The 18,665-nt window shown below is 36.1% G+C and overlaps 1 protein-coding gene across 1 annotated transcript; it reads right to left on the bottom strand.

Moving 5' to 3' along the window:
• Positions 1-18,439, bottom strand: LOC123660675 (protein smoothened-like). Its single transcript, XM_045595728.1, has 12 exons — positions 16,970-18,439; positions 16,847-16,869; positions 13,897-14,549; positions 13,228-13,441; positions 9,636-9,756; positions 9,446-9,524; positions 9,104-9,328; positions 8,434-8,635; positions 7,320-7,487; positions 5,649-5,852; positions 5,209-5,329; positions 1-335 (listed from the first exon to the last, which is right to left on the bottom strand). The coding sequence occupies exons 1-12, from the start codon at positions 18,437-18,439 to the stop codon at positions 69-71; spliced, it is 3,747 nt and encodes a 1,248-aa protein (XP_045451684.1). The 3' UTR covers positions 1-68.
• Between the last annotated feature and the right edge of the window lie 226 nt (positions 18,440-18,665).

Genomic DNA, 18,665 nt, shown 5'->3' with positions numbered 1-18,665 from the left:
TCCTTTTTTCTACAAAGTAGTTTTAGAGGGATTTGATACTTTATCATTCGGCGTTTTCATTTCGTAAATCAATCGAAACTAAACTTCACTTCCTCACGTGAAGGGTCATTATTCGCCGCAACAGCTTGCAACCAATATCTGCTTATCTGACTTTCGATGGACGGAGTACTCTCTTTACGTGCCGTTGCTCGTTTCCGTTTAGCTTTACTGTGCTTGGTACGACGACGGCCTACTTTGGTCTTCATTTCAGCTATTTTGACAGATAACTGACTATCGAGAGAATTGCGACGAGATTCGACCGAGACGTGACGTAAACTGATACTTATCTGAGAATCCTGAAAACAATAATTGCATTACACATCATTTATAGTAGAGGAGCCCAAGCGGGGATTTCGGGATTTACTAAAGCGCGGCAGATTAACCCTTAATTAGGCGCATTAAGAAAATCACACAATTAGTCGCATGGGGTCTCGAGTGACCCCAAAAACAAGATTGAAAAAGGAGTGTATGAAATAAATAAAACAATGATTGGATTATATAAAATATTAGTGTTCTTTATTATCTTTAACTTTAATAAACACAAATATAGCTCTGACTTAAAATTTAAACAAAAAATGACAAACTTCTAACTACTCCTAAAACTACATAATTTTTGACTTAGCCGATGCGCTTATTTAAAAAATTAATAATAAGTCTCATTAGCCGATTATTTTTATCTGCAATCGACGCAGTATACTCTAAAGTGTTACTAAGAAATAAATTTACAACACTTATGACATTTGGTTGGCACTTTTTTGTCGTTATTCCTAGGATACAATGAGCAACGTCCGCGCTTAGATATTGACTGATGCACCGTCTTTTTCATATCATGTGCTTCACGGAGCCATTTTTTTCTTGACGCAGGGACAGAAAGCTGCTAATACGATGCTTTTTGTGACTTTCTATAAGTGCTGCTGCCAATTTAAAAAAAAAATCTGTCTTGTATGTGTAATATTCTTATTAGCATTCGATCTGAGTATGACAAATGCGTTGATGCCAGATAACTTTAGAAGATGACAAAATATAGCCAGATTTCTACTTCTCTTCCAAAATTATAACAAGTACAAAGTTGTTCATTGCAATCGACATCACTTTTGCCACCGATGATTCAGATGATATAACTTGACTATCTGCGAACTCTTCAATTTGACTACCAGAATCATATGGGAACTATTCACAGTGTGGCCGTTTACTAATTTGTCTTCCGAAGCAGAACTAGCAACATCTTGCTCATCGTCGGCCACCTCTAGCCATTCCAATAACTACCTATTATTAGCCACTTAAAAAATCAATAAACTGAAAATAAAAGAAAAAGTCTGTGCAAATAAACACAAAAATAGGTTAATTAAATAGCCGGTATATAAATACATATATACTAATATAAAAAATTACCGATTTACGAATATAAACGAAGTAAAAACATAAAAATAAAAACTTACCTCCGCAAAAAAAAATCACGTAAGTGGTCGCATGGGGTCAGCGCTCTAGAGAAAAGCGACCAGTGCATATGCGTAGATGTTCTGGAAGCGGCTGATTTGCGTACCCTGAGGGAAGTTAGGAAGCTAGAGTGAGCGTGGGCGCGCTCAAATCTCTCAAAGATATATATTTTTCAATTTGAAATAGCCGTGACCCCATGCGCCTAATTAAGGGTTAATATCATGTATATTACATCCTGCATACCTTGTACCTGGTTAAGTACCTTCAGCAAAAACGAGCCCCATATATAAGCCGCCCGTGGAGGATAAACGATCAGATTAGTAAAAAAAATTGATCATTAGAAACTCTCGAGCGCATCAGATTAAGGTAGGGTGAGTTCATTACATGCTAAAAAGTGTATATTTCACTAATCTGACATTTTGAGTGTGACGTAAAGAAAGAGGAGGGCAGCAAAGTTGTAAAAAATAAAACGACATCTCGATTCTCGAGCGTAACTTAATTTTTTTTTTTTTTTTTTGAAGGAAAGAATTCAAGAATAAGGAAAAATATATAATCTGGGGATTTCCGCAAGCCGAAATAACAAAAATTTGTCGATAAACTTTAATGCGTGCAGCTGCGTAATGATATATTTCCCTCTCCGTGTTTCTATTTCCTCTCTCACTTTTTCTCTATCTTTTACTCTCCCACTCCGTCCCAACATTTACAACGTATTTACAACGTGTTTTCAACGTTTTGGCTTATTTTGTTATTTTAATGTTAGTTATGTGAATTAAAGTTTATAAAAATTTAATTTGAGTGATATTAATTTAAAGTGTGTATTTTGTTGTGAAACTACTTTACAAAAAACAATTAAATTTACATTAGAAACATTAAAAAATGTATAAATAATTTATAATATCGTCGGAGCAAACTGCTTCTCCGAAAATCTCGAACAACGTACGATAATCTCAAACTGTCGATAGAATCTTCATTAAATGAAGTATATCCCGTGCTATATAATAGTGCCGTATAAGTGCATAGATGAAGTAAAAAAAAGTAGATAATGCGCGGCCTTTGTTGTTAGTGAAGCCACAAAACTCGGCTCCTTCAAGTAAACACACGCGCTCACGCACACATATGCATCAAACTACGCTCATTTTCGTTAGTATCTCACGAGGCCTCGTACAGTAACTTTGCCTATAAAATGCCGTTCTTTTGTAATTAAATGGTGCAAAAACAATACCAAAGTGAACGAAAAGTCTGAAGAAATATCGTTTCACATGTAAATACATACAAAACTTTATATTTTTTGTTATTCCAAAATAATATTGAGGTTATTCGGAACTTATAATTTCTATGCCCCGAAATGACGTACCGAGGGAGTGTTACCAGTAATTTTTATTTCCATTAGCTCAAAATGCGGGTAAGTAAATTGTAGGCAATCATAGAAAAATAATTAAGTAGAAAGTGGACATCATTATTGTGTTTTTTTTTATCGTGTGATTTTATGTTTTACCTAAATTGAAGTCAATATGAATTTTTAACTCGTTTTTGTCTGTTTAAATTTGTGAATTAACTCCTCATATTTTACTACTAAATATCATGATTTTAGGTTTCCTACGAATATTTTAAAAGAGACAGATAGAATAGGTAGCTGCTGTGCGACTGAGCTGAAATGAACTACAACGACAGCCGTCCTCATCTAGTGTGGTTTGTTCAAACCATTTTGATAAAGCTGACATGTACGGTACATAACGTGGACTTCGCAGAGTACCATCACGTATATACTACTACTTACTACTAGGTATTTTAATGTTGAATTTTTTGTTCTAGGACCTACCGGATGAGTCTTAAAATAGTCGTTAACCAAGATTCAATCTTTGATACACCTAGAAAACATAAACTAAGAGAAAAGTTAAAAAAGCAGGAACTTTATTTTAAAAAAAATGTAAAAAAATTAAATCATTACAGCAAAGAGTTAGACGTCTTTAAAACAGGAACTTGCCCTTCAGAGGAATCATCAATTACTTAAAAACGCAATTTTCATTGACACAGATTTATATAATTCATTAAATCAAAACATGACTGCAATAGATTTATTTAACAATTTGAAGCAAAAAAGGAGTAAATATATTTAAAACTATAAACAGATTTTTATTTTCGCATACCCATTTTACCTATATTAAATTAATTGTGTTTAATCCCATTTAATAAAATTTTCAGGGACTTTTTTTAAAAAGTGTCAACACTTCACTCACTCACACATATTTAAAAAAGTGGCTTCACTTTTTTGTTCTAAGTGCGTTATCTATTATTTTTACTTGATCTATGTATAAGTGCTATAAATTATTAACAGTAATTAAAATACCGCGAGATGTTCAGTATTTGCAAGTGCAAAGTGTAGTGGAACGTGACAATGCATCGGAAGTTTCCGGAAATAGCTCCGAAATACATGCTCCTGTTTCTGGAGAGTGTTCCGAATGACATGTTACTGTTGATTCCTTGTCTACTGAGGTTGCTGGTACATGACAGATGAGTAAGTGCTAATATGACTACATATAGTAAATATTTATGATACTGAAATTGAAAGATATCTGATAATTTTTAGATTTTTTTTAACAAACATTTATAGCTAGAAAATTTTACTTAAAAACTTCATCTTTAGAAGCTCCGAGAAAATTATAAATGCTAGTTTTATAAATAATTTTCTGTCTAGTTTATTTTTAAAGAAAAATCAAACAATTGTCAAGTGTCTGTTAACTTCAGTCTCATAAGTATTTATAAAAAATATTGTTAAATATTTTAATTACTTTTTGTTACAGATACGCAATCTGAGGGTGAAATCGAGCCAGAAGAGGAAGATAATTCTACTGATGAGGATGAAGATGATGATTAATTAATCAATTCATTAAAAAAAATTGAATATTTTTGAGCATTTTTTTAATTATTTTCTTATACATAAAAGTATTCTTCTTAAAAAAACATACACTTATTTATTTGCATGATATTTTCTGAGCTTTTAAATTAATTATGTATAATGATTTTAATAAACTCAATATTTTTTTTGTCAGATTAGTTGATTCCCTCTAGAAAATCGTCAGATTATGAGACAGCACGTCTATAACATAAAGATGAACCATATATATCTTAATCTGACGTGCTTGAGTATTTCAAAATGGCGAATTTTTTTTTGCACATTATAATAATGGCCGCGAATTTGCGTCAGATCGAAATCGTCAGATTATGATGATGATTAGAATGAGAGCTTTTTTTTTGGTGCACTTAACACCCCCTTAGAAAATCTGACGCGCTCGATAAAAAATTTTTTTATCTCATTTTTAATCCTTACGTACAACCACCCCGCATCATGCAAATGATCAGATTAACATACGTACATTATTAAAAATGCGTAGGACATTGATGCTATCAATATCTGACGCGCTCGAGTGCCATGCAACAGAATTTTTAGACCTAGACCACTACCCATAGCCTACTGTTAAAAAAATAATATTTTGGTACATTGTGTGACATTAATGCAGCAGTCGTTGTTTTTGTTGCATTTTTTTATTACAAGTTAATAAAAATAAAACAAACTCTGCGTCCTTGCACAGCACTCGCGAGCGTGTGCGCCTAAGTGTGCGAACGCGTAAGAACGTCGTTTATGGACGTATTTATGCGTGCGTGTACGCACGGGCACGTGCGAGTATATTCGTATATAGGTCAGTGGGCGCGTGCGAGTGTGTGCGCGTGTACCTGCGAGTTCCGGCGGTCGGGCGTGGAGCTGAGCGAGTGGTGGTGCGCGGGCAGCACGAGCGCGTCGCGGCGCCGCACGAAGCGCGGCAGGTTGGCCGCCCACGACGACGACAGCGAGCCGCTGCGCAACCAATGTACTCTGTTAATAGATTCAGTTTCTCGCTCTCGATCTCTGATCGCTACAGCCTCCACCTTCCTTCGAAACCGGATCACTTGTGAAACGTTACTCACAGGACCTAAATAATCAATAACTCTACGTAGATGTGATCTAAGACTGAGATAAAGTTTAAGTAAAAAGCCGAAATCTCGCACAATCTTTAACTGTTCCATTATATACCAGCCGCCATACTACGCCGCCGGCTTGGACCCATCGTAGAGTAGCCCGAGGGCGCGGCGCGTTCGAGGCGGTGGAGGTCGTCGAGCGGTGAGGCGTAGTTTACCTCTCGTGCTTGCCGTCGTCGGGGTAGTCGGGGGGCGCGGTGTGGTCGAGGCAGAAGGCCACGGGGTCGGGGCGCGAGCCGCCCAGCGAGATGGACAGGCGGCCGCGCGTGATGAACTCGTTGCGGCGGCGGTAGGCGCGCGCGATCAGCTCGTGCTTGCGCGCGCGCCGCGTCGCGTCCGCCTCCACCGAGCAGCCGCACTTCCTGCCACACACGCACCGTATACAGCATTTTCTATGTCGAAAAGGCGATCATTTTGATCGATTGATAGGTTTAGTGGATTTTAATTGTGCCAGTAAAGAATGGTTGATTCCACCGATATCTCGCAGAGTGGAGAACACACGAAGGAGTTTGATCGGTAATAATTGTGTTTGCTGATTTGCTCACAAAAAAAAAAACTTACATCGACAAGTTATACGGCGTAGGCGGTAAAACGGTCAATTAAATGCGCATTAGCGATAACTCAAAAAGTACTCGTCAAATCTCGATCAAATTTAGACGTGACCACATGACAAGCACCAACTTCTGATTTAAAAAAAGATCATTAATATCGGTAGACCCAGTGAAAATTAAGATAACACTCTTAAAAATTCCTCTTCATTTTTCAGTTGGTTAAAAAAGCTATTGTAATTTCATTTAAACATGTTTTAAAATGGTTTAGTTACTTTTCTATCGGCTACTAAAAGCTTTTGTACGAAAACACTAATGGTAGTGGAGGCCAAAATTCTAAATAGGGATTTAGGTACTCGAGCGTCGTAGGAACGTATTGGATTGTGAAGAGTATAGTGAGATATTGGATATATTATGTCCTATCAGCGAAACGTGTAGTCACTCACAAAAAAATAGGTGCTGAAGCGCGTCAGATAGTAATAATATATGCACGCTACCTGTTTCGACAATATTTTGACATGTTTTAATACTCACAACTAGATATATTTTTCATTTTCTTTTTGTCTGGGTTGTCTGGAAAAAATGGTCTATTTATCCATAAGTCCGCCCACTGTACTTCACAATCTGTAACTATCTTTATGCTTTTTTTGTAATGTATTTGTGGTGTACAATAAAGTACAAAATAAATAAAATATTATAGGTATGTTGAAATGTGATGTCACAAAATTTCGGACCCGTCCTCACCCCTTGTCACAATACGTCACACTTCGTCGACCTTACCCCCATTAAGGTGTGACGTAATTTATGGATGGCCCCTAATCTGATCAGTCGCCTTAGACGTTCAACACTATAAAGGGCTGGAGCCCACGTTGCATCCAATCGTACTTGAGTACTGTGGCGTATCTACACACATATAAACCTTTGGTTTTTATATTTCTTTATAAAAATAATTTTAATAGACTTAAAGAATTTATATTTTGAATTCTCCTTCCTAATTTATGTTATACAATTTATTAATTCTATATCATATTTTACTATGTGCACATTGTTTTGGAAATCTATTATATATTTTGCTATGTGAATATTGTTTTATATTATTATTTTTCTTTATTAGAGTCTATCGAATAGAAATAGATATCGAAGGTTCTATCATTACTTCATCCGTTAAATAATCATTATCATTCGCTAAAGTACGATTGAATACGTGGGTGCATTGTATACACGGTAATGCAAGGCTACCCCAATTACACTATGAGCCACATACGGAGGGCGGGCGCTCACTTGGCGAGGTAGCGGCGCCAGGCGGCCAGCGCGGCCGGCGTCCAGGTCCACGAGGCCATGAGCGCGCCGGCCGCGAAGCAGCACAGCAGGCGCAGCTGGAGCACCGACACGGACGGCCGCGCTCCCGTCACACACTCACGAGCCGAGCCGCGAGCTTCTAGCCGACATCTGCACAAAGATATGCGCTGTTAGTTTGTCTTTTTTGCTATTATTTGGTAGATTTTTTTTTTATTATTATTTCATCTGCCAAAAGACAAATGTGTATGTTAACTTTTCAAACTTTTTATTTTAATTGTTGTAAAAAGTTATTGCAAATTGCAAATACAAAGGTATTTTTCAATAAAGTTAGCCTTAAAAAGCAAACATTTCAAACTAGAAGTGATGAAAAACTTAAGTATTTTAGTAATTTGATTTTTTTTAAATTTAATCGTGAAGTTAACCTTAACCCACCTCTCTCTAAGTATTTAAATATAGAATTGAAAAAATTTCAATATACATATAAGTTACAAAAAATACGTTTATTTTTGAATAGTGTGTTAAAAAGTTCATAAAAAACATTACGATTAATGGACAACCCTAAGAAACAGATTCATCAATGCTTCTTCACATGTGAGTTTGTCCTCAAGATTAATTTCACTATATATTCATAAATAATTTCAAAGTTTGCTGACTGAAAACGCTTAAAACAATTTTGTGCTACTCTTACTGACACGGCACGGCATAAGGTCCAGAAACCTCGGCATATTTTTTTTTTCGCGACGAGTCGCATTTTTCCCTTTTTCAAAGTAAAACTTGTACCGAATTTCTTCGTTCGATTAACCATTTTGGTAGACAGGAATACATATGAAAAGTGACGGGAAATTATTTTTTTACTTTTTAATTTTATTTTTAAAATGTCACTGTATTCATTATATCAAAACCAGCCATTTACAAACGGTACAACGGCCTTTGTACATCTTTCTTTTCATGTATCACTTTTGTTGTAATGTTTCTTTGTGGTGTACAATAAAGAGTATTTATTATTATTACAACCAAAAAGATTTTATTGCAATAGTAGAAAATACGAAAAGACTTTTTCCCGACCTATTATTAAAAGACTGAGTTATATACTCACATAATGTTCTTCTTAAAAGCCTCTTTCCAAGATTCAGCGTTACGAAACTCGTACACATGACATGCGAAAGTGACACAAATGAATATGGAGACCAAGGCTGCAGTTAACGAGCATCGAGTTATAGTCTGGCGAATCTTGTTCGCAGCTCGCGGGGATATCACATCCTTGCTTGACACTCGCACCGCTATTAGTGAAAACACACCTGAAAGAAAAAAATGTTAAAAGTATTGAAAAGAACATTTCAACAAATATAGAAACCCACTTCAATTTCATTATATATTATTTCCGTATTATATTTATTATATTTGTTGTTACAGCACTCATTGCATTATATTCTACTGAAAATTTCTATCTACCCTACATATTATAAGGTGGAAGACAGCACAGTATGTGTGTCTTGATACTTCTTTTTGATTTTCCAAAATTTTCAATGCTTATGTTTTTTCTCTATGTAAAGTTCGTTTGAGTTTAAAACAGTTTTAATTGAGTTTTAAAACATTAGTTAGGAAACTCTAAATGATGGTTTTTAAATGATTATTATTTGAGTGAATACAAGATGATGTAGCGACTGTCTAAACAAGTAAGCAGCATTATTATTATCTGGCTTTCACAGCCTTATATTTTGAATCAAATTGTTTACAAACTAATAATACATTTCTATTGAACTTACCTCTAAGCAAAAAGTATCCTCCTAATAACAATACAATAGAAAGCGGCGCCAATAGCAAAGCTGCTCTCATGGGGTGGTTGACATAACCCACAAAACATACTCCAGTAACACTGTTTCCATCAACTTCTCCAAAGGCCATAGTTGTTATGGTCAGTATAAGAGGCAAAGACCAAGCTATGAGATGAAAGTAAGCCGCTTTCTTGTCTATTCGGTCTTGAATCTTTCCTATAAATTTAAATTATTGTGAAATAAAAAAATGTTTTATGAATGCCTTATAACACTTCAAATGAAGTAGTGTCAAAGCTTTTATAATAAAACAAAAAATATTTGCAGTTAACTCACCTAATGCTCTAAAACTCATGTGCCACGCATATGTAAAGATCACAAACCAAACACAAGCAGCGATCATAAAATAGTAAACCTGTAGACAAAATTAGAATTATTACACATATAATGTAAATAGATTATATACATAATGTATATTTATACATAAAAGAAAAACTTAATTGTTTAAAAATCATATCCCACTTACCAAAACAAAGACGACGACACAGGATAAATTTTCTTCAGCTGAAGGCTCGCCTTGTCTTCGAGTACCATCTTTTGAACAGACTATGTCATCTCTTGAACCCACACCAAACTGCACTAGCCAACTAATAAAAACAACAAAACTATTAAAACAACATTAATCTTTTTATATCTTGCTTTTGCTCCACTAATAAAATGCAAAAGTGAAAAAATATATTTTCCAGAAATAATACAAAGTTTACATGAAAGACAAAGAAAGCATGAAAAAAAGTCATTAGACAGGTAGTGTGTATGTGTATCACCTCAACCTACCACAGTCCACAGCTGGGCATAGGCCTTCACAAATTCACGCCAAAAATAGCGTGAACTCATGTGTTTTGCCCATAGTCACCACGCTGGGTGCAGGTTGGTGACCGTAGGGCTCGCTTTGTCGCACCGAAGACGCTGCTGCCAGGCTTCGGCCTGTGTATTTAAAAGCTAGCAGTTGGATTTTTATCCCGCCAATGGTCGGCTTTTTAAGCAGTGGAACTATCTTATCCCTTAGTCGCCTCTTACGACACCCATAGGAAGAGAGGGGGTGGCTATATTCTTAATGCCGTAACCACACAGTGTGTATGTGTATATAGAACTATAATTGTGTTTCGATAGGATTTTTTTTTTCGTTTGCGAATCAAAGGATACTCAAAAAAAGTAATCAAATCTTGATCTAATTTAAATGGGACAACAAGACAAAGATGAGCTTTTAATTTAAACAATAATGATCAAAATCGGTCCATCTAGTCAAAAGTTCTGATGTTATAATACAACGTAGAGTGACGAAAAAACAGTCAACACAACTCTAAAAGTACTTGTAAGATCTCGATTACATTTAAGTGGGACAACAAAGCACCACCTTTCTTTTTTTTTGGAAGTCGTTTAAAAATATCGGTCGGAAATTGGTAAGACATGAGATTTTCTATAAATAACTGATACAGTAACGTAACAGTAAAATTCTGGCGACTCGGTCATTGACTCGAAACTAACGTACACACGACTGTAATTTGTAAATAATAATTATTATTTGATAATAAATTTTAGCAAGCGTTAAGACAAGTAAGTTTCATGTTAATGCTATAATTACAATCTATACATATAATAAAATGGTAGGAAAGTCAAACATGTACATCGAAAATTTTTTTAAAAGAATACTTGGGGTGTGATCTACAATCGATACCGAAGCCAAAAATATAGTTTTTAAATTTTTTGTCTGTTTGTCTGTTTTCCTGTTTGTCTGTTGCATGGATTTTTCAAATTTGGCACGAATATTATTAAGAAAGTCGGGTCAACATATAGGCTACATATTATCACGCTATCACCGACGGGGAACGAGTAGTGAACGCAGTGAACCTTTATTTCTTCAACGCATTCTGTAACAACGTGTAATCTAACGACGCATATTTGAATGTTGTTGTTATTATGTTATTAACCATGCTATAAGCTAGCTTCACACTATAAATAAAGAGATTTTGTTGTATATTTAGTATCAGCATTGCACCCGTGCGAAGCCGGGGCGGGTCGCTAGTATCAATTATTAAATAGTATCTAGATGACCGAGCTTTGATCGGTTCTTTTTTTATTAATAGTGTCTTTTGGCAATCTTATTTAAGTACGAATTACATACTAATGAAATATGAATAAAATTATTCGATTTTACCGACATGATATAAAAATATAAACTGGTTATTTAAATAAAAATCACGAGTGCAATTAGAAAACAAAGGGAAAAAAGTAATGGGTAATTGAGACTTGCGGATTTGAACCGGGGTCTCCTCGGTTCGTGACCGTCCGATTTCTCACCTGAACTATTATAACCTTATAGATAGTGACGAAATTTATCTTCGTATTCTAATTATATTGTAGCAGTTTTACGTTGCCGGAAAACATGAATAAAACGACATTTTCTAAAAATAGCTCCTAGCTAGATCGATTTATCCCTCCATACACACCTGCATACTAAATTTCATGAAAATTGTTGGAAGCGTTATATATACGTATAAACAATAATTGCTCGTTTAAAGGTATTAGTTTATAGTTCGATTTACCCTGTAATTTCCTACTGTTGGGCATAGGCCTCTTTCCTATTGTAGGAGAAGGATCAGAGCTTAATCCACCACACTGGTCCACTGTGGATTGGCGGGTATATTCCCTATTATGAGTAAAGATCGCTATTAGGTATATGTGATAACAACCGGGACCGACAGCTGAACGTGCTTTCCGAAGCACGGTGCAGAGGACATACAACCAGACTGGAAATAAATATTTGTATAAACACAAATCCTTTCAGAGCGGGAATCGAATCCGCGACCGTCGATGTCAAGGCGCCACCGACACGACACACGCAACATTACACCAGAGCGGTCGTCTGAAATATTAAAAAATCGCAATTCAATGAAAGGACGCTGATATATATCCGCCGACCCGCATTGGAGCAGCGTTGTGGATTAAGCTCTGATCCTTCTTCTACACAGAGAAAGAGGCCTGTGCCCTGTAGTGGGATATTATAGGCTGAACAAAACTGTACTTAATACTTCTTAATTTTATTTACATATAATTTTTGCTATGGTATGCCTCAGCCTCCGTGTATCTCAATATGACCCTAAACGGAAGGACGCCGGTTTGATAACAAGTTGTATATACCAGGGGAGGTTCAAAAGTTCATGGAATGGAGCGGATTAAGTGGAGTTAGGGAACTTAGTGTCATACTAATTAGGGACTCATCACTCGTAAATAAATTGAGTTTCAGCCCTATTGCGTCATATTTAACACCGCTCTATGAAAAAATTCCTTACCAAACAAGGAAAGAACGCTAAGACCATTGTGAATAAAATGGAACCGCTTATTTACAGTGCCCTAGTAAAACAATAATTTACAAGTTAAACATGGTCGGGAGTCGAGTGAAGACGGCCGTTGCTTAGGAAGGCCAGAGTCCATACAATGAATAAAAAGGGGACACCAGCGCCAAAGAAATTCAAAGTGTCCGAGTCGGCTGGAAAGTTGATGGCTATTGTTTTGGGATTTTGAGGGGATATTATCATTTCATCATCATCATTGAGGGGATAATTCTGATTGATTACAAAAAAGAGAGGGACTATAACCGGATCATACTACACAACGATACTAGAAAGATTAAAGGAGGCCATCAAGAAAAAACGTCGAAGCAAATTGACTAAGGGTGTGTTGCTCTTGCAAGACAACGCGCCGGTTCACAGGAGCAGAGTTGCAATGGCTGCTGTGCACACGCATGGCTTCGGATCATTAGTCCACCCACCCAAGTTCCAAGTTTTTTTTTTATGTTTTCGAATTTTAAAGAAAGACTTAAGGGGAAGGAAATTTTCCGTCGACAATGGGGTAAAAGAGCCAATTTTGACTCATTTTGAGGCAAAAGATAAAAAATGTTTTTACGATGGTTAAAAAAATTTCGAAGATCTAATATAAATGTATTCAATTTAAGGATGATTATATTGAAAAGGGAAAATAGATTTATTGTTTCATTTTATTTAAAACTCTTCCATTCCACGAACTTTTGGACCTCCCCTCATATTAAGATACGGGCTCACCCCATGGAAGCGACAGCGAAGCACACGTTGATGTAGAAGATGACGAGTGCGGGGTACTTGTTGGCGCTGCGCCAGTCGATGAGGAAGGTGGCCACGGTGAGCAGGTTGAGGGCGAGGCACGCGCCCGCGCCCCACGCCACCAGCCGGTGGATCTGCTGGTGCTCGTCCTCCGTGTACAGCGGGTCGCGGCACGGCAGTCCGCATCCCGCTATACCTGCAACGGGATAAGTACCTTGTAAGAGTATGTTGGATTTCAATCTGTTAGTGAGTGCTCTTTGTTCATTTATTGATTTTGTTAAAAGTTACTAATTATAGTTGAGTTGATGAGAAACTTTATCTGAATTTGTTTTAATTAGTCAAAGTAAAATAATCGAGTTACTTCTTTAAAAATAAGTAGAATATTAAGCACGAATTGTACTTGAAGTGACATAAAGTGAAGTGTGTATAATTTTGACATCATCATCATCATCATTACAGCCTAAACAGTCCACTGCTGGACATAGGCCTCAACAAGTTTACGCCAAAAATAACGTGAACTCATGTGTTTTGCCCATAGTCACCACGCTGGGCAGGCGGGTTGGTGACCGCAGTACTGGCTTTGTCGCACCGAAGACGCTGCTGCCCGTCTTCGGTGCGACAAAAAATTAAAAATTAAAAATTTTGACATACCTTCATAAAAATGCTGTTTCTTGTCTGTGTGTATGAGTGGCGACAAACATTTTCCTGTAGTATTAAACTTCATCTCTCGAGCCGCGTTTTCGCATTTCGGTGGAAATAGAGTAGCATTGCATTTTAGAAAAGACGGAAAGTATGACGTATTGTACAGAATAGCGCACGGTTCCATCGTAATTTTGCACATTTCATATGATGGTAAATAAACCATATCTTGATCTAGTATTCTTTCGCAATTTGGCATGAATGTTGCACAAAGTAGAGGTTGTATGACGGCCCAACATTTTGGCACATTTATCAACTCTCTGTACAATTCCAGCTGATTTTGTATCTTATACTGACTATCATAAAAAGTTAGGCGGACACTGGTTTTATTGTAGGGCAGTTTTACTCCTAGACATGTTGTCTTGTTGAGAGGTTCACACTGAGCTCTTCTAACACAGTTATCAAGTTTTATTTCTCTTTCTGGAAACCATTGTGTACCCTTTTCTAATTTTATCAATCTATAATTGGGTGTCGCTTCAATTGCTTCAAGACGAACAGTAGTATTTTCGATTATGACTGATGTAGTTAGAGAGTTTTTATCACCACCATTGTCGTACTGACTTGCCCAACAGAATGGTAATAATACCAGCCAGTATACCCATCTCGCGATGTTCATCTGTAACAAAGGTAACTGTTGACTTACAAATTTTTTAAATTTTTTTGGGGTGAAAAAAAAATAAATAAAAAATTAAACTACACTTCATTTCTCAATTTTTCTTTATTTATGTAGGTAAGGGCGGCAAATGAAACCCTGTAAGTTTTCAAAAATTTATTCCTCTACAATATTATGTAAAATAATTTAAACCACTTAATACAAGGCAGATTTGCTTTTAGTCCAAGGACGGAAAGGTTGGGAATGGAATCAAGTCAGTACAAAAAATTAAAACATTCGAACTAATATGAGGCTAGCTGAATAACATTTACTATGACTTTATTTTATTAATTACTCACTGTGATGATAATGATCTTAGTCGTATTTATTTTATAAATAAGTTATTCTGAAAGTGACCTGTTTTTCAATTGTCCAATAAGAAAATTATCAATTTTATCAGTACTTGTTATTTATAATTAAATTATATAAGAATTATGCATATTTTTTAATATCTCTGAACTTCTAGTTTTAGTTAACTACAATTATACACAAATTCAAATAAAAAGAAACTAATACATTTAGTATGATATTTATACTAAAAAATCTTCTTAAAAAATTGCTTTCATATTTATTGTTTAATGTTAGAACACTATGTATGTAGTTTTTATTTTATTATTAACACACTTTATGTAAAATAAGGATCTATTTTACTGACTTTTAAGGCTGAAAAGAAAGGATTCACCTTGGACATTTTTTTTGTATATTAATTTATTTTATTAATAAATTTAACATTTTATTCATCCCACATAAACAAAAATGTTATAAGGTAATATTAATTTAAAAAAAAAATCTTTATTTATTGACAGTAACAAAAAATACCAAGCTCTTACTATAAATATGAGGATGTGAAATGTTGAGCAGGCTGAGCCAGGAAATTTTCTATGTACTCCAATAACCAATTACATCAGCTCCTTTTCTACAATTTTTCTTGCAAATATTACCTGTTATTAAAAAGAAAAAATTGTAATTTCTATTTCAAAAAACAAAAATACCATTTTTAGAACAAATTAACTCACCCGTTTCAGCAGAATAAAGAATAGTTAAAAAGTACCTGTAAGTAGAACTAAAGAATTTTTTTTTTTTACTCTTAATGCATATATTTTTATTTAACTTACTAAAACAAAATACAAGCTGTAAATAAGAATTATGTACAACCTTATATTCACCAACACTTTTACTCTTTTACACTTAGCACTCAATTATTGTTCATAAAATATCCAAAAGTCAGTGTATCATGCTAGTTGAGATTTGTTCCTAATTCATTTGTTTTCCACCTCTTCGGAACTGTCTATTGGCGCCAACACCACGACGAATCCACGAGGTACCGCGCTGCGGACCACCCCTGCGAATAATACGGCCACCAAACCCATTCATTCCCCTACCTCTTCCACGATCTTGACCTCGGCCACGATCAAGCCCTCTACCTCTATTTTGTCCTCTGTCTTGCCCTCTACCCCTAAAGCCCCCGCTCCACCTCTGGTTTCTTCCATAGGCATCGTTTTCACCATTCTCATTTTCATTATAATTTTCCTCATCATAGTTTTGTTCATAAGAGTTTTCTTCATTATATTCATCATTTTCTTGAGAAAATGATTGATTACTGTCATATCCACTCTCATAATGTCCTTTATTAAATCCATTATCAGGAAATGGTGGACGATTCATATTACCCATTGGTGGCATGCTTCCCATAGGTGGCATGTTACCCATGGGAGGCATAGTACCCATTGGGGGCATACCTCCCATTGGCGGCATTCCTGGAGGTGGCATGTGCATTGAATGAATAGGAGGACCATGTGGAGGCATAGGTGGTCTCATAGGCCCCATATTCATTGGAGGTCTCAACAAACCCATCGGTGGCATTGGGCCCATTGGCATCATATTATTTCTATCAGGTCCATTGTCATAATTATTATAATCTTCTTGATTTTGTTCACTAGTATTCATTTCAGAATCATAATACTCCTCCTTTTCAAAATCATTCTTCTCCTTATCTTCTTCCTCTGAAGGTTGGATTTCCTCCTCATTAGTTTCTTGTGTGGGATATTCAAATGGAGGGAAATTATCATCATCAGCATCCTCTTCTAAATGAGGCATCATGTCATCTAATTCTTCAATTTCACCTGTTGCTATGTATTTCTTCAACGCAATCGGACCTTCTGATATTGCCTTTTCAAGTTTTGAGCCAGGTTCTACGGGTATGAGTTTACCATAGATAAAAATAGCTGTAGGGTTAAGTTGTTGCAGTGGCACAGCACCAGGAACAGATTCAACTAATGCTTGTGTTAAAGCTTCTGTTGCTGCATCGTCAACTGTAGGACCATGATTCCACTGAGCTTGGAAGTTTCTAGGAATGGGTTTACTGTACGGTACTTTCTTAACTTTCTTTTCAAATTCCATTGGAATTAATGTTGTATCTAAATCTAAACCAGGTATTACCTTATTAACAGTAGAACCATGAGAAAATATTTCAACTTTATCTTCGGGACCCATACCAGGAATAGCTGCTGGTTGTTCTAAATCTTGTTCATCTTGCACTCCTGGAGGTAATGTATTTAAATTATACTTGTCTCTCATTTGATCACCTGGGCGATTACGTGTCCAAAACTTTGAAGTATGATCATTGGATCCTGAACACAATATATGACCCAAAGGGTGCCATGCCATTGTCCAAACTATTGATTCATGAGCACCTTCTATACATCCTACTTCCTTATCGGTACCAACATTCCAAAACAGTATTGACCCATCAGAACCACCAGAACAGAATAAGCCTTCATGGTTCGGGTGCCAAACAACACTGGATGCTTCCTTTTTGTGACCTCTAAATATTTGTAATTCTGTTCCAAGTTTACGAATATCAAATAACTTTAACAAATGATCTCGAGAAGCTGTTATTAACCAATTCCCATTTTCATTCCATTTCAAATCCATAACTGTTGATTTATGAGCGTGAAGAGTGGATAGAGCTGTTCCTGATTTAGGGTCCCATAATTTTATAGGTTGTTGATTATCTTTACTACCAGATACAATTAAACCTTTTGTAGGGTGCCACTGCACACATTTGACATCAGCTCCATGCCCTCTCAATATTCTTTCTTCTTGACATCTATAAAAGTCAAATATGCGCAATGTGCCATCATCAGAACAAGTAACTATTTTAGCATCACTAGGACTAAAACTAATACCTCGTACAGCTTCTTTATGTGCTTGATACATTTTCACATTATTCATGTTACTTTGCCAGTACTTAATGAAACCTGAGTGATCTCCAGTAACCATCCATCCTTCACCGTGAGACCAAACCATTGACCGAACTGGTGAGTCGTGTGCTTGTAAAATGGTTTCAAAGTTAAATGTTAACCCATTCCATAGTGTAAATTCACCAGAAGAGGCCCCTGTTATCAGTCTGCGGCCCTCGGGTGTCCATGCCACAGCAAAAATAGGACATCTCATTTTATTAGTTGCAGTCTTAACAAAACGCGTAGTAACAGCGTTTATTGGATTATCAGGATAAGAAGGTGGCGGTAATAGGTCAGGTGTATACATAGCGTCTGGTTGTAAAGCGTGCCTGTCCCGCCAATCTCGTTGCCAAACTCGACATTCTAAGGCCTTAATTATAGCAGAATTATAATCTACAGTTTTTCGCATTACAGATTTACGTAAACGTTTACCATCAAAGTCGTCCTGAGTCATATTTAGGGGACCCTGAGGCGGGAATCGCATTTGATAGTTGAAAGGCCTAAAATTATGGCGAATATTGTTTCGCCCGGGTGGGCCCATAGGACCACCCATGCCCGGTGGAGGCATCCCCATATTCGGAATTGTGTTTCCAAAATCCATGTTTAAGACTTCGATACCTAATTAGAGAAATATTTTTATTACAGACACGTCTATGATGTTACTCTTTCATTTTATTTCAACTTTTATCATGGCTTACCTTGTTTTTAAAGAAAACGGTTTATCATGATACACGCTTGATTCACAACCACACTCGGAGATAACTAACATATAACATTAAACAAAAAATGCTTAAAAAACCAAACACAATGTAAATAACCTAAGCTAC

This window comes from Melitaea cinxia, chromosome 15 (assembly GCF_905220565.1).
Source record: "Melitaea cinxia chromosome 15, ilMelCinx1.1, whole genome shotgun sequence".
NCBI lineage: Eukaryota > Metazoa > Arthropoda > Insecta > Lepidoptera > Nymphalidae > Melitaea > Melitaea cinxia.
This window is presented reverse-complemented; position numbering and strand designations above follow the sequence as displayed.

Excerpts from the sequence above, each read along its gene's own strand:
- LOC123660675 (XM_045595728.1), bottom strand. The coding sequence starts at position 18,439 with ATGGATTTTGGAAACACAATTCCGAATATGGGGATGCCTCCACCGGGC. Across the intron at positions 14,550-16,846 it reads AATCTGTTCCTGGTGCTGTG|GAGATGGGTATACTGGCTGG; the intron begins CCACTGCAACAA and ends GATGAACATCGC. Across the intron at positions 5,853-7,319 it reads TGGCGCCGCTACCTCGCCAA|GAAGTGCGGCTGCTCGGTGG; the intron begins GTGAGCGCCCGC and ends CGTGTGTGGCAG.